The following is a 24,799-nucleotide window of genomic DNA, read 5'->3' on the forward strand; positions in this document are numbered from 1 at the left end:
CTACTTATGTAGCCCTACTGTTCGGTGAGTTTAGGCCACATGTGTGGCTACGTTCAGCTATCTTCTTGGCTTTTTAGAAGATAGAATTATGTTCTACGTGTTGTAATGCTAGTTGTTTTTGAGTTTCTAAGACGTCTACACAAATGCAGAAACAAAATCTGAATTATAGTCTAAAAATGAGATCTGGCTGCTAGTAGCTCAGCAGCTCTATCTTCCTGCTGGAATCCTGCTACCACCCTCCCTCCAGGCACACACAACCCTACCCCTTCCACAACACAAACATGAACCACAAAAAAATGTTTTAAGTGTACATCATACATTTATTACCAACAACCCTCTCAACTCCAAAATTGGGCACAGGGATTAAAAATAAAAATTCATTGCACTACTTAGTAAAGCATTACTAGTAACTTTCATAAAAAATGTACAAACTTTGTTAAAAATTTATCAAGCCTTCAAATGATTTGGTTACAGATATTTATAATACGTACATTTAAAACTATGTTAACTGATACAATGGAATATGATTTCAGGAAATGACTCAGCAAATGATTCCAAAAAACACCCCTGTAAGCTTTCATAATCTGAAACAAACAGCAAAATGAGGTAACCAAATGTACCAACAGGGGGGAAAATAGCTTTCTAATGAAGGCCTAAAGATATCTGTGAAAAATATTCTCTTTGAGTTGGTAGATCTCATTCAAAATACTGTAAGAGGCCCAAATTTAAGAATCTTAATAAATCACGTTTCAGAGAGTGTATAAAATCTAAATATGTGTTCACATTTTCCAGATTTTGCTCAAAAAAAAAAAAAAAAAAGAAAAATTCAGGACAGAAAATCCTAATGAGATCTTGATACCTGGAGGCCTTGACTTGTTTTTTGTTTTGTCCTTTTGGGGCGGGTGGGGGCGGGGGGGAGAGAGTTAAAAAAAATTTCAAGATGATTATTCATGCAAAACAAAACGAAACCCCACAGCAGAGTTAAGATGGTAAAGCCAATATCGTTTTAGGAGAAAAGAGGAAGAAGGCAACAAACCAACATCTGCCTGCTACCTGGCGCATCGCTCAAGGTGGCAACAGCCGGGCATGAATCAACTGTTCCTTCTCTTCTGGTCGCCACACAGGCGCTCACCGTGGCTGGCGTGAGCTGGTTCAGAGCACATGCACATATGCTCCTAATCCGCACTACCCACCTAATAAGCAAGTCTGTACACATCTCTAAGGGCCCCATGCACAGAAAGACATTCCCAAAGAGAGATCAGTCACAAGAGGGCGACAATCCAGGATTTTACCAAAATAGACCCTGCTGCCTCCTAAGTTGCCAAATGCCTCTCAAAATTTTGCTGGACAAGGGATTGTATGACAAGAATTCATCGTCAGAGGGAGGGGAGAAAAGGCTACTTTTCCTAGTCATTAGTACAATGTGCCTTGTTAATTAGGTATCTATATAAATTAGAAAAAGTGCTTTACTTGCATGCTTCAATAAAATGAATACTGAGTGTAGTAGTGTTATGTTAGATCTGTACAGATATAAATTTTTTGCAGCTATATAAAAGAGTCTATGTATAAGATGGGCTTTTGCCATTTTCAACATGATTTTTTAATTAAAAAAAAGATTAAACTATACGTGATTTGTAATGTAGCTGATTATTATGCCAATAATTTTGGTCTTTAACACACTTTTTATTCATCAGGAACAGGTGGGGAGTGTCCCAATGAGTTAAAAGTAACGTGCACTTTACTACTGTTGAGATGTATTTCTGATGCACTGACAAATACAGGGGCAAACAAAGTGTGCAAAATCCTATTTGTATGACTAGATAGAGGCAACAGTGTCTGGAAAAGGGCAAAATTGTGCTTCTGTGTGAATTGACTTTACTGAACTCTAAGCTGGGATGAGTCTATGGAGACTTCAAGGGAAGGCAAGTAGCATGGCAGTAACAAGTCGTTAACACTGTCTGAGGAGAAAACTGACACAGAGCCAGCTGAGAGCTGAGTGAGGCTGGCGGAGAGTCCTCACAGTCCTGACTGGGATTATGCAGCTTGTGCTACTGCGAACAAAGCAATGACACCAACTGCAGGAAGAGGCAGACAATGCTGAATACAACAGAAGGAGAGGAATCGAAACATTGCTGGAAAAATGACTTTAAACAATCTAAATGATGCTCAATGAACCTATAAAAAAAAAAAAAAAAAAAAAAAAAAACAAAACCCACACAGCTATGTATTTCAGATCGACTAAATGAAGGTCAATTCCTGTTTTACAGCATTATTTTTTATACAAAAATCAAATCTTCATTTATACTGCAAGTATTCTGGACCTGTTATATTAAATTTTTCTCAAACAAAAAAAAAAATTTTAAAAGCAATAAAACATCAAAGCACATCAGGTCTAAGAATTCAAGCTGTCATAGCACTTGACCCATCCTGGAAATGAGGGTTTCCAGGAGAAGCACTACTAGACAACTTTCAGAATTGGAGGTTGGCAGGTGAATCAATACGAACAGAAATAGAGTTTTCTTAAAATATTTTAGTTGCCTATGAGAGCTTAACAAAGAACATATCAGAAGTCAAGCTGAATTAGTTAACAAATTTTGTTCTGGTGGAAGTAAAGGAGGTGAGACTTCGTGGGACGAGCGGTATTCTTAGAAATATATTACTCAAATATCTTCAGAATAGACTACAAATCTAAACATTAAAAAAAAAAAAAATCACAGGTGCTTCCTGTAAGAAGCTTACTGGAAATGTAAAGGAAAAAAACAAACCATCAACATTCAAATCACTGATTGAAATGCTAATATTGCTAACTGATGATGTATGATATTGCACCTTCTTTTTGGAAACAGCAAGTTGGAGAGTACAAAATTTTTTCCCACAACAGAATCAAAAAATCAGGTTCATGGAGTGAGAATCTGTTACACTTTTTTTCTTAAGTGACCCACTCGGGACCACCGACGAAGAGAAGGTGACAGCTGCCTGAAGCAAAGGAAGAAGGCTTTTCTCATTCCATTCACTGGGAGGGAAGGGGATGGAGTATTCAATGCTTATCATTGATGCACCCTTAGCAATCAGTGTGCAACAGCAAACACAAGGGAAAAAACCAGTGTACAGTACTAGTGCTGTTTAAATAACACACCAGATTATACATTGCAGCATAATTAAAACTACACACACATTCTTGGTACATGCTGGTAGATAGGATCTCAGACACACGTTAGCGACCATGCCCTCACACAAGTAGTTGCGCACACTCTCTCTCTCACACAGATACATTTATCACCAACAGTCACACGCTGCATTCATTTCCACTCACAGTTTCTGAAGGCTCTATATAAGGTAGATTGCTATATCATCTGGAGCTACCACTTTTTATAAAAGCACATGCTAAAAGATCACGTCCACTGTAATCTTGCAGCAACACTCGGAATGATCACACAAAAACCAGGGAATGTTAGTGCACACACAAAATTAAGCTAAAGAAAAAGTCTTTGGAGTTCCAATCACACGGTTAGTATAACAATCCCATAATTGTGAAGACTAATTGTAAGCTTTTATAGTTGATTAAGTCACACAGTGCAAAGAAAGGTCCATTGACCCTTTTGGTAAAGGGAGGGCTGGAAGCCACACAGATTAAGTTCAATGGATAGTCCGTATATACATGTGATGAGGAACACCCAAACTAAACTTGTGCTCTTAGGTTGGTCATTCTGAATCCCGATGCACTTCTGAAGCATCAGCTCGGCAAATTGGGCAAGTACGATTTGCCTAAAACATAAAAGAGAAAAAAACTTGTCCGAATTGTGAGTCACACAATGAAATACGTCAAAAGCAATAAACTATTTTTACCTCCCATATAGTTTTTACATTCTTTATTCCTTTAAAAAGGTACAAAGTAATCATTTAATCTTTCTTAAAAAAAAAATACACCATCAACTCAGACTTAGTAGCTGAGGATTTTCCTAATAGGTCTGTTTTATCACACCAACAAGATTACCTATCACCAGTTCAGATTTAATAACTAGCTTAAAACTCCATCTCAACAAATGGCACCACCATTTTTCGAGTTGCCAAAGGCAGAAACCTAAGCATTACCTGCTCTACGTTCCACATCCATCATTCATCAAATATTCCCATTTCTACATTTTGACAGTTCTCGAATCAGTCCTCCTCTTTTCATCCAATTGCCAGAACTTGTTCTCTGGCTAGCCCAGGACCCATTATTCCATCTCCCCATTTCTCAGAAAGATCTCTCCCTTTCTGGTCCCCGAACAGTGGCCAGTTGTCTTTCTAAAACACAATCTCAAGCACAGCCTTCCACACTGTTTCTGGGATCAAGTCCACACTCCCTCACACTCATAAGCCGGTCACTCACTGGCCATAGCTTTGAACGGCTCTTCTCTTGCCACTCTCGCTATCAGCCATACGGAATCTGTCATTTTTGGGTCAGTCTCTGTTCCCACATGACAGGGTTGTGAGTACATAAAATACTTTCTTCTTCTGAAAAGTTAAGACCCTTTGCCTTCAGGGTTCGGTTTGGGCTAAACTGGGCACCCTTAATCTGTGCTCACAGAGAAAAGACTGATTCTATTTTAACTTCTCTGTCTTCCTCACCAAACTGTAAACTTCTCTACCCCAGGGGTATTATCTCCTAATCAGAATGCTCAAAAAAAAAACAAACCAAAACCAAAACAAACCAAAAAACAGTTGATCATCTTTAAATTATTTTACTGCATCATATTTTCATTCTACTATTATAAAATATAGAACTTGTGTCCTTTGGGTTTTTCAGATCTACAAAAGAAAAAATGATCAGAATTAAGTAAGAAGCACTAGAGGTTTATTTCCCAAGTAAATCTCTGACAAAGGAGCTCCAGTGAGGTCCACCTGTAAACTCTTAAGAGAAAAATGGCCCGTCAAGTTCAGGCCTTGTCCCCACACACCATGAGAAAGGAAACACTGATGACCAAGGACAGATAACTCATTTTCAAGTTACTCCCACATTAATGACTGTAGTTAATTTTTACTGATGTTTTCTCTTCATTCACAGAAATCATTGAAAATTTTGTCCCCTTACCCACCCTCCACAAGCAATGGATTTAAAACTACAGTCAGTAAAAAAGAATTCAATGTTACTCTCTTCACAGATACCATCTCTTTACCTTAAGCCATTTGTCGACACACTTGGCATGGAACTCGTGGTTACAGGGTAAAACTCTAAGTAGCTGCCTTGACTCAAAATCACACATGCATACTACACACCTAAAAAAAGCAAAAAGATCATTTAACCATAAAACCAAGTGGTTTCCTATTTTGTTATGACTACTGAAGCCTACAACACCATTTACCATCTCACTTTTCAAAATGTCATTTAAATTTTAAGACAAAGTAATCTATCAATACCCTGAAATAATCATAACCTTAAGACATTTAGTAAGAGTGCTTTGCTCTACTGAGAGATCATCACGAAAATTTTATTTTTAAAGTTTATTTTATTTAACAAATATTTTTAATATTTACTTATTTTGAGAGAGGGATAAGAGAGCGAGCAGGGGAAGGGTAGAGAGGGAATCCTAAGCAAGCTCCGCGATGTTAGCACAGAGTCCAATGCAAGACTCGAACCCATGAACCGTGAGATCATGACCCAAGCTGAAATGAAGAGTTGGGCGCTTAACTGACTGAGCTACCCAGGCACTCCCAAACTGTACACTTTAAATGTGAATTATATCTCCATAAAGTTGTTATTAAAGATAATAATAAGCAGAGTGTTTAGGTAAAAACCTCAATCTTTACATGTATGAGACTCTTCAATCTTACATAAACTATTCTAGGGGTGCCTGTGTGGCTCAGTTGGTTAAGCGTCTGACTTCAGCTCAGGTCGTGATCTCATGATTTGTGGGTTTGAGCCCCACGTCAGGCTCTGTGCTGACAGCTCAGATTCTGTGTCTCCTCCTCTCTCTCCCTCCCCCACTCTCTCTCTCTCTGTCTCAAAAATTAAACATTAAAAAAATAAAAGTGGAGTGCCTGGTGGCTCAGTTGGTTAAGCATCCGACTTTGGCTCAGGTCATGATCTCGGGGTTCATGAGTTCAAGCCCCACATCGGGCTTTGTGCTGACAGCTCAGAGCCTGGAGCCTGCTTTGGATTCTGTGCATCTTCCTCTCTCTCTGCCCATCCCCTGTTTGCACTCTCTCTCTCAAGAAAAAAAATAAACATTAAAAAAAATTTTTTTAATAATAAAATAATCAAAAACAATTTCTAGGCAACCTCAAAATACAGAACAGCACTGTCCAACAAAACTTTCTGAGACAGAAATGTTGAACATCTTCCAACACAGTATCACTAGCTAGTGCAATAAACTTAACTTTAAAATTTTAAACAGCCACACATGACTAGTGGCTACCATACGGAACAGGCCTAGGGTATGCAATAGAGACTATTTATCAAGTTATCTTTGACTTTCAAGTTTTTATTTTATAAAGGTAAAAAAGGAAATTTCACATAGAGTGATGTCGGCAAAATGTACTTACAAAGTCTGCTCTGACTGGTGGTTATTAGGATTGAACCGATAAGAAGGAAGCTGTTCGATATCTGCTTTAGTCAGTCCTCGAGGCTTAGCCTCTCCCAGTCGCTCTGCCAGGTTTAAGAGGGCCTAGAAAGGGGGCAAAAGGAGTAAAAATTTTAATCTCTAAGTTTTCTATTTCAATAATCGAAAACCCCTACAACAAAAAACCGCAACCCTATCATTAATATGGAAAATTTTTAATACATACACTAGTAGAAAACAGCATAATGAACTTCCACATGCCAATTACCCAGACTCAACAATTCATGGCTAATTTCACCTAGTACTGTCCACTCCTAAATCCCAGATTATTTTGAAACAAAAGTAAAATATTGTATTTCATTGATAAAATAGTTCTGTGTATATCTTTAAAACCGTCTGTCAACTTCAGCCCTTCTGACATTTTGAGCTGGACAAAATTTCATTGGGGGTGGGGGGAGGAGGCTGTCCTTGTGTATTGTGGGATATTTAGTAGCAGCCCCCAGCCTCCAGCTGCTGGATGCTAGTAACAGCACACCAATACTGTCTCCAGATGTTGCTAAATACCCTGGGGGCCAGGGTGGAGTAAAACTGTCCTCAAGTTGAGACTCACCATTTTCAAAAGTAAAAGAAGTTTTAAAAGAATATAATCACAGTAACATCACACCTAAAAAATTAACAATTCCTTAAATGTTAAGCATCTCTGATTGTTTCAATTATTTCCGAAAACACTTTTAAAAATAGTTGTTCAAATCAGGATCCAAATCAATCCGTACCTTACCACTGTTTGACAGGTCTCTAGTATCTTTTTTTAGATACTGTTTGTTCTGTTGAACAAACCGGGTCAATGGCTTGTACAAATTCACAGTCTGATTTTTGCTGACTGAACCTACCTACCCAAGATTTGTGTTTTCCTGTCCCCTGTACTTCCTATAAATTGGTGGCTTCAACTATTCCCATTAGGCTCATCATCCCTAGGACCATTAATCCATTAAAGATGGCAAAATGGTAATATTCTATCATTTTCTTAATTTATTAGATGAAATATTACTAATATTGAGCAACTGCCCCATATGAAACTGTACTCAGTAGCATAATTTAAATAGAAAAGGGTAGGCCAATGAGTTTTTTTCTTTTATTTTTTGAAGTCATCACTAAGAACTCATGGATTTTAAGACAGTTGTTATGTTTCAATATATGGCTGCTATTACACTTACTGATTTTACAACAGTACCTCCTTTCTCCCAGTTTTCATTGGTTCTAATTACTCATTTTGCTTTATTCTACAATTTTCCAGTCTTTCGTATGCTGCTTTCCCCTCTTTCTTAGGCTACCACAGGGTATACACAGAGAATGTATAACAATGAAATGATGATGGACAATGAGAGGAATAGAATCAACTTCCCAAAATCTCAATAATTAATGCTGTGATATTTGAAGCCACAATGCTGTTTTCGATACAGCTTTATTTGGAGAATTGGGTCATCTAAATAAATTGCTCCTCCTTCACCATGCATGCCCCTAAGTCCTTTTAAAATGTTAGATAGCAAATTGTTAAATTTAATTGATGCTGATTACAATTAGCACATAAAATTTAGAATATAGCTGGTATTAACTGTTTTATACTACAGGACACTTGGGTCAATGAAAACAACTTAAGACAACTATATTCAATAAAGTATGATCATTAAGCCCTTACTGGGTGGAGGCTATGATAATCAAGTCTTCAATGAATTTATATGATCTAGCAAGCAAGACACCTGAAGGCAGAACATGACAAGTCTGCATGGCTTTCTTTTTGTTTTTAGGTTTACTTACTTTTTTAGGAGAGAGGGAGACGGACAGGGAGAGACAAAGGGAGGGAGGAAAGGAGAGAGGGAGAGCATGTACACATAAGTGGGGGAAGGGCAGAGAGGGAGAATCCCAAGGAGGTTCCACACTGTCAGTGCAGAGCCCAAGGCGGGACTCAAACTCTTGAACCGTGAGATCATGAACTGAGCTGAAGTTGGACACTTAACTGACTGAGCCACCCAGGCGCCCCAGTACGCATGGTTTCGTAAGAACTTTAAGAACAAAAAGGAGGGAGAAACTCATTTGGATCTGGAAATGGACTAGAAATGCCTTTCATAGACGTAGTATTTTTAGCTGGGTCTTAAAAGATGGCTAAGTTTTAAATGTGGAGGAGGAGGAAAGTTCTTAGGCAGAAGGACAAAGGGAGTAAAGGCACTTAGGCAAGAATGCAAAAGTATTTTTTTATTTGGCACTGGAATACCTTTCTAAACTGGATTTTAGGTCAAAACAAGAAAAGCAAAAAATTCTTGACTGGATTAAAGTATGACTGCAGAAGATCAAACATATTTAACCTAAAATATAGTTTAGAAAGGTAATGCCAAATAAAAATATTTTTCTTACACTGGGATAGTATATCACGGTTTTTTTCATTAATGGGTACATGATCATTTAATCAAGAGCTGTCTTTTTTGGCGACATGACTTATGACTTCCTTTTAGTACAGAATGCCTAAAGGACAACTAACTCCTTTGCAGAAAACTGAAGTCATCAGTGTAGAAACAAAACCAGAAAATCTTTACAGCCCCTTTCTCTCTCTAGAAATCTGGAAATGGAGGGGTACCTGGGTGGCTCAGTCAATTAAGCATCTGACTTTGGCTCAGGTCATGATCCCACAGTTCCTGGGTTTGACCCCTGCATCAGGCTCTCTGCTGTCAACGCAGAGCCTGCTTGGGATTCTCTATACCCCCTACTCCCTCCCTCTCTCTCTCAAAAGTAAATAAAATACTAAAAAAATTAAGTGGAAATGAAATCCAAAGGTCAGGGCAGTGTGACTATATATATAGAAAGAAAATGACACAATACCATTTTGAAAACTACAGAATATTATACCATCTGGCCTGATCTCTTTCACATGTGTTAAAAACAAAACAAAAACCAAAAAAAAAAACCAAACTAAAGGTGTTTTAAGATTGTGTATGTGTGTGTATGTATGTGTCTCTTCCCTGTCTCTAGCTTCTATTCACAGTGTCCAAATAGAGACTGAGTGAGGATGGAGTGAGAAAGAGAACTAGCAGTATCAAAACAAAGTGACACTGTCGCTCACATTCAACAATACAAAGCTGCCTTCCAACCCCTAAACTGCACCTCCTCTTCCTAACCTCCAATAATATGAGGCACCTGGGAGGCACCTTCCTCCCGCAATATTCACTTTAGTCACCAATGTTGTTCCTCAAGAATATCCAGCACTTTCCTACCTCAATCTCACGCATAAAGCAGCCTTCCCATCCTTCAGGAGCCAGGTTAAACAACTGTGCTTCCACAAAATCTTTTCAGAATATCCAATCATAATTCACTGCTTTCTCATGTACATTCTCTCAAAGGAATTATATATAATTCTAATACAGGACACCAAAGTCTATCTCATTATCACAGCTGTGTGGTACATGTAGAAATATCCTTAAGGATGCTAACCACTTTTTGATATATTTGTATTGTGAAATGTACAACGATTTATCTAATACATGTTTAATTAGATGAATGAGTGAATGAGTAAAAAAATACTTCTTTTGTGTATAATACTATGCAAACAAACTCACAGTTCACCTACTAACCTCATAATTTTCTACTTCTCCATCTTCCACATCCAATTCAAAGCTGAAAGTTGGGCCCACTGCAGGTGGCACTGGAAGCATTGATCTGCAGTGAAATAATCAAAACTAGCATTGATACACTGGTACATCACTTCAATGAACAGGTGGGAAGAACAAGGCTAATGCTACAGGGATAAAGAACGGTCAGTGTTACTCAGTGGCAATTTTAATGAAATGGACTTTGCTAGCAATAAACAAAAACTGACATTTTAAAAATACCATTCAGAATAGCATAAAAAATATGAAATATTAGGGATTAGTTTAATAAAACATGTACAAGACCTATACAATTAAAAACTAAAAACACTGCTGGGAAAAATTTTTTTTAAATGAACAAATAAAGAAATATACTGTTGAGTGGACTAGAAGATGTCAATTCTCTTCCAAAACTGATTTACAGATTTCATGCAGTCCCTACACCAAAATCCCAGCAAGCTATGCTTTAGTAGAAACCTAGCTGATTTTAAACTTTGTATGGATCATTCAAGACTTTAAATCATTTTAAGAACCAAGTTCTGATACTGTCTGATTTTAAGACTTATAATAAAGCTATAATTATCAAAATAGTGTGACATTGGCGCATGGCCCTCTGTACAAAACATTTCCTACCCTTCTTAGAAATTAATTATAGGCACAAGACTAAATTCTAGCCAATGGGATGTAGGCAGGAGTACAAGACATGCAACTTCTAGGAAGTAGCCTTGAGAGGTGGGCAGAGAGATCCATTTTCATTTTTACTAGCTGGAGTATAGATGTAATGGCTAGAACTTGAGGAACCATCTTTAATCACATAGAGAAAGCCATAAAATTTTGAAGATGGTAGAACCATTCCTCAGTTATGGGGTAACAAACAATCCCTGAATTGCCTACTTCTGAACTTCATTCCATGAGAGAGAAAAAAAGAGCTATCACGTTTAACCCACGGGTGTATGTTACAAATGTAATCCTAACAATATTTCTAAGGCACAGATAACTTTTCTCTCTTCCCTTGAGAAAAGCAGCAGCATCGAAAGCTGGATAATCAAAGGTGACAAGTGATGACAGCTGCGTAAGAGGCAAAAACTGTCAATTTTTCTACCTTTTGATTTGTTAAACCTATTTTCTGGCTCACAAATTTCTTCCTCTCCCACTTCTCCCTTGTCCTTGGCTCTTCTCTTTAGTTCACCTTTAAATGGTCCCCCACCCCAACCACTCAACATTAAATAAAAACTAATATCTGGGGGTGCCTGGGTGGCTCAGTTGGTTAAGCGTCCGAGTTCAGCTCAGGTCATGATCTCGCAGTTCATGAGTTCGAGCCCCGTGTCAGGCTCTGCGCTGACAGCTTAGATCCTGGAGCCTGCTTCAGATTCTGTGTCTCCCTCTCTCTCTGCCCCTCCCCTGCTCACGCTCTGTCTCTATCTCTAAAAACATGAATAAACGTTAAAAAAAAAAAAACCTAATATCTAACACAGCCTAAATTATAAATCACAGAGAAGATATTCATTTCATAAAATAAACTCTCAAGGGTGTAAAAATTCAGAATTCATTAAAATGAGAAAAACAGAACTTACAACACATATGGTAGTAAGCTGGGATGATAAGGGGGAGGTGGTATTGGCTGCTGGGATCGATATCTACTACGTCCTGTGAGCCTCCGAGGCATAAACGGAGGATAAGGCTGTAAGGGGAAAATGTTAAAACAATTTAAGATCATTCCACCTTTGCAACTATTTAATCTGTCAAACAGTCTCTCTTCTTAAAAAACCAACAAAGTTAAAAAAAAAAAAAAAAAAAACCCCAAAGAAACCAAAATATCTACAAAGTTCTTTAAGTCACATTTCCTATGTCTTAAATGTTAACACAGACACAACTAGTTTAAAACATAAAAGTTAGGCGTAAGTTATCCAAGCAAGTAATAAATTAATAACAATGAATGAAAACTTACTACTCCAAAGGACACCTCCTGATGCAAAGGATCATGGGTTAGGAACTGCAAGGGAGCTGATGGAGGTAATGTTGGGGGATGGGCCGATGGAGGGTAAGTAAAACCTCCTACTGGAAGATGTTCTCCTAAGAGTTCCACTTCATTTTCTATCCTTTGCAGAGGCTGAGGGAGGAAAAACGCAAACTAATATATTAACATACTTCCAGTATATTAGATACCTAGTGTTCAGAGAGTGTTTTATAATAATAAAAATTAACTACCCACAAAACACTTTTAAGGCCATTTATTTCTTCATGTTTATATCAATCTAAATTCATACATGTGAACAGACTGTAGTATCTTCCTGTCTTTAATTGGATTTCAATAAGACACTTTCTGAAACACGTCATTAAACATTTCCACTATCCATTCAAAGATATCTTTCTTTAGGGCGCCTGGGTGGCTCAGTTGGTTGAGCGTCCGACTTCGGCTCAGGTCATGACCTCACGGTCTGTGAGTTCGAGCCCTGTGTTGGGCTCTGTGCTGACAGCTCGGAGCCTGGAGCCTGCTTCGGATTCTGTGTCCCCCTCTCTCTGTGCCCCTCCCCACTCATCCTCTGTCTCCCTCTGTCTCAGAAATAAATAAACATTAAAAAAAAATTTAAAAAAACCAAACAAACAAACAAAGGTATCTTTCTTTTTTTTTTTGAAGTAGGCTCCACGCTCAACGTGGGGCTTGAACTCATGACCCTGAGATTAAGAGTCAAGTGCTCTAGCAACTGAGCCAGTCAGGCTCCCCCATACAGTTCTTTTATTATCTGAAACTTCTCTTTAAAAAGAGACAAAAAGGGTAAGTCAATCATATGAAAGTTAAAATTACTTTTTAGTCATATACACTTACCTACTCACAAAATTTTCAGGCACTTAATCTTTAAGAGATGAAATTGAGCATAGTATATATTTATCTATTTTTAAAGTTTGAGAGAGAGAGAAAGAGCATGCACACATGAGTGGGGGAGGGAGGGACAGAATCCCAAGCAGGCTCCACGCTGTCAGCACAGAGCCCAACACGGGGCTTGATCTCACCAACTGTGAGATAATGACCTGAGCTGAAATCAAGAGTCAGCTGCTCAATTGACTGAGCCACCCAGGCGTCCCACATAGGGTATATATTTATAAAGCAAAACCAGGGTTAAAGGGATAAAATTCAGCAGGCATGATGCTGTATTTCTAATACATCAGACAGATCCTTGTTGTTGTCACTAAACAGCCATGTAACTTTTATATAAATAATGTAACATGAACCTCATTATTTATTATCTACAGAACTGACACGTTCATAGCCTACTTCAAAAGTGTATTATGAACACTGAGACAATGTACAAAATCAAAGCACAGAGCATGTTTTTTTCTTGACAGTAGCTTTACTAAGGTATAATTCACATACTATAGAAATGACCCTCTAAGGAGTACAATTCAATAGATTTTGGTAGATGCACAAGAGTTGTGTAACCATCACCACTACCTAATTCCATAGCATTTTCATCCCTCCACCCCCGACCTGTGCCCATCAAGCAGTCCACTACCCAATTTCTCCAGTCCTCCCCAAGCCCTGGACAACTGCCAATCTACCTTCTGTTTCCAAAGTTTGCCTGTTCTGGACATTTCACATGTGTGAAATCATGTGTGTCCTTTGTATCTGGCTTCTGTCACTTAGCATAATGTTTTCAAGGCTCATCCATCTTGTACTTAGTACAACAGTACTTCATTCCTGTTTATAGTTAAAAAAATAATCCACTGCATCAGCTGATGAGACATTTGAACTCTTTCCACTTTTTGGCTATTAGGAATAATGCTGCTATGAACATTTATGCTTAAATGTTACTCTGACTTCCCCTTGCAGTTAGGCAGTATCAATACATTATTCAAACATAAGTGGTTACACTTTAATGTGGGAGCTTATGCATGGTTGAGAGAAATTACAACGGCTGACACTGTGATAACACAACCTAAGTTCTGAATTGATTATGTGACCGGACCTTTTAAAGGATTCCAAACCCAGGAATAAGTGATGGCTAAATTTTGTTTTAACCTTGAATTCCCAGGTAATGGAAACTAAGAAACATCTTGGCATCAATCCTGCCCTGATTCTAATAAAAGCTTTTCTTGTAGAAGTAGTTCTAACTTTTTGGATTAGCCAAACTTCTGTCAAAATTGGCTTCTACAGTTTTCAGGAGAGCAGCCATTAAGTTCACCTCTACCTGAGACCCAGCATGGTGCATAAATCCTTGGTAAAGGATGGTTAGGTTCTGTAGAATACACTGTCAAGTTCCTTTCACAGGGCTGAAATCTCTACCCATGCCTGATGGTTCAGATGCTCAATTTGGCCAGTCCAAAAGATATCTGGACCTTCTTCCTGTGCCCTCCCTTCCTCTTCTACAGTGCTTATCCCTCCTCCAACCCCCTACCCTCCAAAATATGCCTCTTAGCTATATTCCAGTCCCAAGACAGAATTATGTTAACAGACGATCTCATCTTCTTTTCATCAGAATACAGAAAAACAGGACTTAAGAAAAAAAAAGATTGAGGGTCAGAAAGTTACTTTACTTGCCTAAATGAATAAAATTATTGTGGCAAGTATAAACAATTTTATATTTTCACTTTCTATTTCAGAAATACATAAAAGGAAAAAACAGAACTGAATTTTTCTTCAGATTTACTTCCTGCAGGACTGCCGATATGAGAGAAGAAATTTAAATTATACAAAACACATATAAAAGAACTAGAAGGGCTCCTAGATGGCTCAGTCAGTTAAGCGTCTGACTCAGCTCAGGTCTTGATCTCAGGGTGAATTCAAGCCCCACCCTTTAAGGAAAAAAAAAAAAAAAAAAAAAACAACTAGGAAAATTTAAGAAAGCAAGTTAATTGTAGGTAAATATGCTTGTTATTTTTTTGTAGGTCTGTGAATTCCCTGATTCTTTTAAGAATCTAAATTATAGTTTTTAAATGGTAACAAATTACATCTACTAAATTAATCTGCCTCTTAGGGTCTCTACACATTCTGTGAAAATTAAAGACACAAGAGCAGATACCTACCGATCGTGATTGCTGTGTCTGGAAAGGGACAAACTGGCCCGGTGGCGGCAAATGAGGCGGATGATGGGGAGAAAGGTGAGGAGGATGTAAAAGAAATGGGTCACTAGAAATAAGGGGTGGGAACGCAGCATATGGTACTGGTAAGTGCTGAACTGAACATGCTTGAAGCATCTGTAAAAGATAGTGTTATTTGTTGTTAAAAAGTATCAGAATGTATAACCAGTGGTAACAATTTTTTAAAAGTCTATACATTGAGATTGAAATATCATTGCCATACCCCCCTCAAAATACCAAAATGTTTTAGTAACCTATATTAACAATGAAACAAGTGTATTTTTTCATCTGCTAGTAAAATACTGGTAATTAGTACTTAATTCTGTATTTTATACAGTTCTCACAAATTAGTCAAAACACCTAATGTCCTATGAAATGGGGTGAAAAGTGTTGCACAGAAGAGGAAGCCCTCTCTACTTGACTGAAGAAGTAGCAGGTATTACTGCTTTCCTTTCCAAGAAGTTCTCCTTTACAATCTTAGAGAAATGTTTTTATTTCTAGAATTTTTATATTTATTAAGAGCCCGATTCACAGTTAAGTGCTTTATGTTATGTCTCTCATAATTTTAGTCTGCTAATTTAGTACACTGACTCCATAATCTCTTACTGAGAAACCAAACCTAGCTTGGGATAAATAAGTTAAACTAGTGTTGGTGTTTATGTGTTCCTTTTAATCTCAAATTGAAATAAGGATATTAGGATTATATTTAGATTCAGCAAAGTGCTTTCCTTTGAAGACCTTAGACAGTCATTTAAATCCTCTGGATTACAGTGAAATAAGGAGGTGAAATAAGGAGGTTGGACTGGAGGTTGGTAGAATAAAGGATAAAGCATAAGCTTAAAAGGCAGAAAGAAGTGGGTGTGAATCCCTGTTCTCTCATACTAATTGTCTCTGGGACATTTTTCAATTTCATCACCTAGAAAATGGGGATACCATTTTTACTACAGCGGGCTTCCTCTCGTGTTAAGTAAGTAACACCAAGCACTCGAAGTGCCTGTTAGAATCCCGTAAGTGCTGAGACTATTACTGTTGATCAGTAAAGCCTGTGAGACTTTATAACTAACTAGTTCCTATGTTATCCTATGTTAGTACCCTCAACTCAACCTTTATCAAGGTTTAATTATAAACAATGTTGATATATGAAGGACTATGCTTTGATCTTCAGGATATTCAAATATGTATAAATTTAGTTAATGTAAAAATACATCGTTTTAAAGCTAATTTTATTAAACTGTCATTATAAGTATACTTTGAGACTTCTGTTGCAATAAAATTGCCCTTTACTTGGAAGTGAAAAGCTTTTTACAAAAGGCAGTCTCTTCAATTCTGTTTGCTTACACGACACACTTAGCCATTCTAAAGAGGGGCTGCGGACTTACCGGAGGAGGCACACTACAGACAGGGAGGTGCTGTCCACTGAAAACCACAGAGCATCCTGGGACCTGTTGGGTACTGCAAGCAGGGATGTGCTGGCCTGTGCAGAGTGGAATCCCATGCGGTGCCACTGTTGTTACCGTGTAAGAAACAGGGACAGTGCCCTGATGGAGCTATCAGGAAAGAAAAACAGAACCTTAGAACTTCAGCTATTTGGGTAAAACATCAACTACTAAAAATTTAAATCTGGGCCTTTATTGATTCCCTTCTCAGTTACATAGATTTCCACAATATACTTCTCCAACAGCTTCAACCAGAATATTCTTTGTCATTATATAGGAAAGCTGTTTCAAGAATAGTATATGAAAACCAGAGAACTGGGATTCAACTCTACCCTCAAAAAGACTTGAAAAGGCCAAGAAAATAATGACTTGATGTATTAAGTCTTCTTGCCTCCTTTACAGAATAAACTTTTCTAGAGGAAACTTGAAACATGAAAGCTCCTACCTTCTAATATCTAGCCACATCCAATACGAAAAAAATTTTTTATGTAAACCCAACTAGTAAAACAATGTAAAGTAGTATAAAAGAAGTTAAATAATTTCCTTCTCTCTTGGCCAGTCTTATTCCTATCCTACCTGAAGCTCCATAAGCACACAAATATATATATACACGATTATCCACAAATCGATGTCATGTTTATTTTCTTTTCCTTAACAAAAATGAGATATTGCTCTGCAACTTACTTTTTTCATTTAGTATTGTAGAGATCTCTTCAAGGGAGTTAAAGTCAATTCATTGTTTTTGATACTAGCCAGATATTTCAAGTACACTCACTCAATACAGTCCTATCATTAATATACTAATGGGATATTCAAGTTGTTTTCACTCTTTCGCCAACACAAACACAATTGTAAAAAAAATATCACTGAACATATCCCTACATACTAGTAGTTTCATTTATTTTGGAGGGATTACTGGGTAAAGGGTGAATTTTAAATTTTTTGCAAAAGGCTGAGTAAGCCACAGTCCTAACAGTCTATATAGGGCCCATTTCCCAGCACCTCCACTCAAAGTAGATGTACTTTCATTGCAAGTGTTCTTACCTACCTGAAGAATGAAAAAACAAAAACAGCACTTGCTCTGTAAACTGTATCCTTTACTTGCTGCCCATTGTCTATTAGGTTTTCTGTCACATTCATTTATAGTTTGTTTTTAGAGACACAACTACTGCTTGTCATGTCTAATAAAACTGTTTTCCCAGCATATGTTTTATCTTTTGATAAACCTTTTAATGGTTAAAGTGTATCTTCCATGAATTTATATTTCTTGGACACAAAGTGTAGCTTTTGTAGTTCCCTTTATTGATGAGGTTATACATATAAGTTCCTAAATTTTCTGATACCTTTATTTTTTACATTTAATTTATACTCCAACTAAAACCGGTTTTTGTTTATAGTGTGAGGTAAGCGCTAATTTTTTCTTGAAATACTTGTTTCATTTATTAAGATGTCCTTTTTCTCTATAAAGGGAAATACCATCTTTTTCCATTCAGTAACTTCCCACTTATATTTTGTGCCAAATTTGTGCTGCTTCTGTTATAGTACCTTACTAGAAAAGTTAGTACCTAGGAAGACAAATTCTTATTACCATACTTTTTTTATTGGCCATTTTCACACATTTATTCTTATGTAATTTCTATTAATCTGTGTTAAAGGTTATGTTATTTTATAAAGGACACATAATTTTATTTTAAGGCTTTTCATTGGAGTATTATGCCACATATTCAATACTATAGTACTGTCCTTCAAGAAATTACTTTCCTTCATAAAGATGTATTACTCTTACAAAATTTATTCCTCAAAGCTCCTTTAAAGTTTATAGGTTTTAATTATATTGTCAATGGTTTTTTTCTATTTCCATATAAATTGGTTAGCACTATGAGAAAAGTTAGATTTTTATGTATTTTGAAACTAATAATCTGATCCAACTTAATTCCAGAATTTAAAAAATCACTTTCCTATGTATACAATTCTACCTGTTCAATCAAAGATTCAACCTAATTATTTACTTGTCTTTTTGCTTTAGTGATAAAGAACCGTCAAAAATGATGTTCAAAGGCATTCATATCTGATTTTCATGGAAATGTTTACTGAATCTCTTTTTATGTTCTGGTTCATAGCCTTTTCCATGAAAATACTGCAAATACTTTCTTCCAAGCAGTGACTTGCTTTTTCACTTTTTAAATACTATCTTTGGATACGCAGTAATTTTTTATTTTAATGAAATATACCATGTTGGGGTTTTATTAAGTGGCTATTTATATATCCTGTTTAGGAAATCTTTGCCTACCTTATGAAGGCAATCTCCTTTAACTACTTAATTTTTTACCTTTCACATTTAGATCTAGAACCCAACTTTATTTTTGTGTATGATACTAAGTAGGAGTCAAGGTTCAACTTGATCTGCACTGTACCCAGTTGTTACCACACCATTACTAAGACCGACCTCCCTTTCCTTCCCTGAATTCCTTTAGCACCTGTGACAAATAAATGTTTATTTCTGACCATATATCAACAGTTCTATGTATGATTAGTACTCTTCCTATGTCTTAAGAAAGCCTTCCCTACTTTAAGATCATGAAGCTATTGCTACATTACTTTCTCAAAAGCTTATAGTTTTGCCATTAACATTTACATCTTTATCTACCCAGAACTGCTTTTGTGAATGGCAGGTGATAAAGGATCCAGTTTCATATTTTCATTTGGATACCCAATTGTCCCAGGATCATTTATGAAAAATTCTGTCTTCTTCCAACTCATTTGTTGAAGTCATTTATCATTCAAGTATTCACAAATGTGTGGGTTTATTTCTGGGCTTTATGTTCTACTTCATTAGCCTATTTAGTGTTCTGGCATTAGAATCACCTAAAACAGGTTGCTGGGTCCACACCAAGAGTTTCTGAATCACAACGTCTAAGGTAGTCTGAAAATTTGCATTTCTAACAAACGTGTAGGTGATGTTCTGCCCACCAGATTATCTAGGACATACTTTGAGAATCACTAGACCAGAGTGTCAGTAGGCCAACTATTTCAGAAAGAGCCAGAAAGTGAATATTTTAGGATTGTGGGCATCTTAATCTCTGCACAAAACAGCCATAGATGATAAACAAGCATAGTTGTATTTCAATAAAACTCTACAAAAACAGCCAGCAGTAGTTTGCTTTTCCCCACTCTAGGTAATTCCAGGTCCTTTATAAAATGCCATAGAAATTACAGAATCAGCTGCCCAAGGTACACCAAAAACTTACTGGACATTTATTGGACATTACATTATTTTTATCTATTCCATGTCAGTTTTGACAACAAGCAGTTTTTACAAAATTGGATCTTTCAAGCCAAACCTTCAGTATTTAGATAAGTGTTCTTTAAACTGCCCCAACAAAGTTTTATAATCTTCTACATAGAAATCTTAAACATCTTTTGCCAAGATTGTTGCATAACTTCCTGCATACTATTTTGACTTTTCAGTGAAACTTTTTTACTTGAATATTATGGAGAATTTCAAACATGCTCAAAAGTAGTGTAATGAACCCCTATATGTAACACTTAGCCTCCAAAACCATTAACCCATCAACTTCCATCAACTTCTCCCTTTCCTGTATTTTGTTGAAGCAAATCCCAAGAATCCATCATTTAATAAATATTTTAGTACGTATTCCTGGAAGACACAATCACAATAGCATTATTAGGAAAATAAGGTATATCCCTTAAAAATAAAGTATTCTAGTTCAAAATTCCAATTGTGTCATCAATATCAAAAATTTTAAACGCATTTTTCTTTTTTTGGATCCGAATCCAAAAATGGTTTACATATTGCAGTTAATTAGAAGACCTCTAAGTTTGTAACTGCCACTTGCATCACCCTTCCTCACCTTCAGCACCACAGCTTATCTCTTGAAACAATCTGGGTTGTTTAGCATAAAAATATCTTTTTACAAGTTTTTATTATGTTCGATTCTGGTATAGAAAAACACAACTGACTGTTGACAGCTATTTTTGTAACCTATCAATCTGTTCAATTCTTAATTCTAATGTTCACCTAAGATGCTCTGCAATTTTTCTATGCATTATCATCATTCCACCTGCAAATAGTGATGGTGTTATTTGTTCTTATTCTTACACTCTTTTTCTTGCCTTCTGTCCTGGTTTAGCTTCCATAATAATACTGGGAACAGAATTCATCTATTTCTATGGACTTACCTATTCTAGACATTTCATATAATTGTGGCCCTTTGTGACTGGTTTACTTAGCATGTTTTCAAGGTTAATCCATGGTGTAGCATGAATTAGTACTTCACTACACATTTAAGTGAATATTTCATTGTATGGATATGCCATATTTTATCTATTCAACTGATGGACATAGAGTTACTGATTTCTGTACATATAATCTGTATTTGAGCAATGTATCAAATCCTTTCAAATTAGTATTTGTGTTTTCTTCTACAATTACACAACGAGGAGAAAAATACAATTATTTCTTTCACTGCTTTACATCCATTACTACATTATCTTATTACATTTGGTAGAACTAACATTAAATAAAAATGGACAGAACAAACACTGCTAGTTGCTGATTCACTGCTGGCCAATTAGGATAAAATTAGGATAATTTTATTTATTATATTTAAGTAATTTCCTTCTTGTCCTATCTTATTAGAGTCTTTACTAAATTTTAACTGACTTTTCAACATCTTCTGATAAAATCACTATCATTTTCTCCTATTATTTGTTGATGTAATATGAATATTTTCATATTAAGCTATCCTCTTATTTGGAATAAACCTTGTTTATTCATAGGTTATTCTTTTTGATACATTGCTAGATTGTATTTCTAAACATCTACTTAGAAAATCTTTCTGTGGGGGTGCCTGGGTGGCTCAGTCGGTTGAGCATCTGACCTCAGCTCAGGTCATGATCTCGCGGTTCGTGAGTTTGAGCCCCGCATCCAGCTCTGTGCTAACAGCTCAGGGCCTGCTTTGAATTCTGTGTCTCCCTCTGTCTCTGCCCCTCCTCTGCTAGTGTTCTCTTTCTCAAAATTAAATAAACATTAAAAAATTTTTTTAAAAAATCTGTGTATTCGAGAGTTTTCTTCTACCGTTCTTTGGGGATACTTTCTACAGAAACTAAAGATAGCAATCCCCATTTTATCTTTATTATTTTTATTTACTTTATTATCTTTATTTACTCTTGATATTAAAATGATGTGGGTTTCATAAAGTAATCAGAAAACTGGTCTTAAGAAAAGCCTAGAATCATTTGTGTATTATTACATGAGTGTTCCTTAAAGATTAGAAAAATCATCTGTGAAGCCATCTGGTCACTGTACTTCTTCAATGGTAAATCTTTAAGTAGCTTTCACACTTATGTGGTAATTCAAAATTTTCTATTATTGTTGGTTCAACTTTGGAACTTCACATTTTCTGTTGCCCCAGAGTTATATATAGACTTTCATTATAATAGCTAACAACAAAGTTAATTAAGCTAATACCGGAGTACTTATCACTGGTACTAGTTTAAGTGATCAAAATAATTCAATTATTCCAACATCCCTTATAAAATAGTTGTTTTTATTTTACAGTCGAAGAAAATTCTTTGAATGTTTCCTATGTGTATGGATATAGATCTTTTTATCAATCCTACTCTTATTTATGTATTTGTTCTTTTCTCCTTACCCAAGCTCACAAGGTGCTTGCCATTCTTATCAATTTTTCAAAGCACCAGGACTGGGTTTCCTTTGTGCTGCTTCAAAACAGATTTCCATATTATTAATTTTAATTGTATTTCCTAGTAATTTATTCTTCTCAATTCTTTTTGGTTTACTCTATTTTCCCCCCCTAATTACTCAAGCAATTAGTTCATTTATTTTCAATTTTTAAAACAAATAACGAAGGTTTATAAAATTTTCTCAGAAAACAGTTCTAGGCATATGACTGATAGGATTTTTCCTTTAATTTTCCTTAATTATAATCTGCCTCAAATATTTCAGTGTCATTTTTTAAATCAATTTTCAAACTTATAATTTATAGTTGTATCAGATTATGACCACAAAGAATGTGGTCTAGAAAATGTTTTCTTTTTAGAACTTCTTATTGCATGATAAATTTTTTGAATTGTTTCATTAACACAAGGGAAGAACAAGTCTGATAGAAGATGGTGCCTGGGAGATCATATTTTCTTTCAATTTTTTCATTGTTTCCACACTCTAGTGTAGATGAAAAAAAGGGATGCTAATCTGAGTCTCTTTCCTTTGTTAATTTCTCCTGTCTATAAACTTGATTTTTTCCTCATCCTGAAAATTCAGCAACTTTATTAGAATACATCTAGATTTGTGTTTTTTTGACTTCAGAAACTCCAGAGAAATATAAACAATTCTGATCTTTACTCGCAGGCTCTGAAAACTGGCAAGCCCTCTTCTCAATTAGTCCCTCAGTTCCTGGCAGGAACAAAAGGAAATGAAGCCTTCTACCTGTCATCTCTTTGGAGACCCATGTAAACCTATAAGCCAAGATGCATCCAACTGTCTCTCCTACTGAATTATTCCAGAAGAAACTGGAAGGGAGAGGAAAATAGGCATATGTATTCAAACCACCAGCTGTCTGCTATCTCCTATTAATCCTGTCATCAGTCATTTCAAACCAACTATTACATGAAGCCATTCTGAGCTTTCATAACCTTGCTCATTTTTTAAAGTTCAACTTTCTTTTCAGCTATGTAGAATTTAAATTTCAATCCTTAAGAATGAATCAATGAATCTAAAACAGCTTCAATTTAGGGAAGATCGTTTCCTTTCAGGTAAAATTAAAACAAATGTACAACAAAAACCAACCTCAAATAAACTGCCACCAACTTTTAGCATCTGTATTTCCTGGACATTCTGTTACTATACCTGATCGTGTATGTCAACCATTACTGCATTTTGCTGGGGTGGATGAGCAGCAGGGTGTAACAGACGGGGAGATACATTCGGAGGGTGGAAGGCTCGAGGTTCCTCTATTGCTTGCTGCTGTGCATAAGGGAGATGGTGATAGTTTTCATCTTGACTAATGGAATTATGTCGAGACAGACGATCCCTTCTTCCTCTCTGGCGCCTGACAGGAGGACTGTAATATAGCAAATGTCAAAAAAGTCATTATAATATTCACTGTTGTAATCAATCCATGAGGATTCTGTATTGTCTCTCCTCGCAATCCATCAGTCGTGTATGCTAGGGCAAAAGCCTGAGCAACTAAATAATTGCTATGGTTCCTCATCAGCTCTAAAAACGTATACATTTAAACAGAATGTATGTTTTTAAAAAAGTAACAAAACTGGTATTCAGCTCTGCATGTACTTAGAAATCAATAGCCCACTAATGAGTCTTTTGTTTTAACTGTATGAAACTGCCCTTTGTATAGGCAAAAGTAGTCAAATATCAGCAATTTTACAGTTTTGACCCACTATTTTGCTCCCTTTATCTTATAAACATATAATAAATTTTAATTTTCATGTATCTTGCCAGTCAGTATTCCACATGTGCTTAATGGGCACTTCATGTTTGTCTATCTGGCTAAGATATACAGAAAGACATAGTTCCTCAAACTGGTAGTTGCCAGAGGGGAGTGGGGTAGGGGGAGCAAAATGAGTAAATGGCGAGTGAGAGGCAGAGGCTTCTAGTTATGGAATGAACAAGTCATGGAGATGAAAAGTACAGCATAGGGAATATAGTCAATGGTATTGTAATAGTGTTGTATGGTGACAGATGGTAGGATAGGTACACTTGTGATGAGCAAAGCGTAACATATAGACTTGTCAAATCACTGTGTTATATACCTGAAACACTGTGTGTCAACTTTACTTCAATTTAAAAAAAAAGGAATCAAGAAAGTGAAACACAAATTTTATCAAGTTGTTACTGTGAGCAGACTTCCATTTTCTACTTCTCTACAATTCTACAATTTATCTCCACTGCTTTTTATAATGGCTCAGCACCAATGCAATTCAAAAAAGCAGCCTCATTAAAATGTACTCTACATTGGGCAAAAGAGGCCAAACAGCCCCCTTCCAGACCTAGCTGCACACAGCCACCTCAGCAATCTTCACGGATTATCAGGTCACCTCTGTACTTCTA

General features: G+C 36.4%; 1 protein-coding gene across 10 annotated transcripts in view; it reads right to left on the reverse strand.

The window, feature by feature from the left end:
- Window positions 1–297: 297 nt before the first annotated feature.
- The window catches only part of RNF38 (ring finger protein 38), a 130,206-nt gene continuing 105,704 nt past the window's right edge, over window positions 298–24,799 (reverse strand). For all 10 annotated transcript variants that reach the window (XM_053908098.1, XM_053908096.1, XM_053908101.1 and 7 more), the window contains 9 exons: window positions 23,579–23,792; window positions 16,633–16,800; window positions 15,200–15,370; window positions 12,126–12,287; window positions 11,752–11,858; window positions 10,163–10,247; window positions 6,526–6,647; window positions 5,160–5,259; window positions 298–3,765 (listed from right to left, as the gene is read on the reverse strand). In XM_053908098.1, the coding sequence (XP_053764073.1) occupies window positions 3,703–3,765; window positions 5,160–5,259; window positions 6,526–6,647; window positions 10,163–10,247; window positions 11,752–11,858; window positions 12,126–12,287; window positions 15,200–15,370; window positions 16,633–16,800; window positions 23,579–23,792 (1,192 nt within the window). In that variant the 3' untranslated portion in view covers window positions 298–3,702. The remainder of the gene's footprint in view (window positions 3,766–5,159; window positions 5,260–6,525; window positions 6,648–10,162; window positions 10,248–11,751; window positions 11,859–12,125; window positions 12,288–15,199; window positions 15,371–16,632; window positions 16,801–23,578; window positions 23,793–24,799) is intronic.

The sequence above is a fragment of the Panthera pardus genome, unplaced genomic scaffold (assembly GCF_024362965.1).
Source record: "Panthera pardus isolate Hobbes unplaced genomic scaffold, ASM2436296v1 HiC_scaffold_20, whole genome shotgun sequence".
NCBI lineage: Eukaryota > Metazoa > Chordata > Mammalia > Carnivora > Felidae > Panthera > Panthera pardus.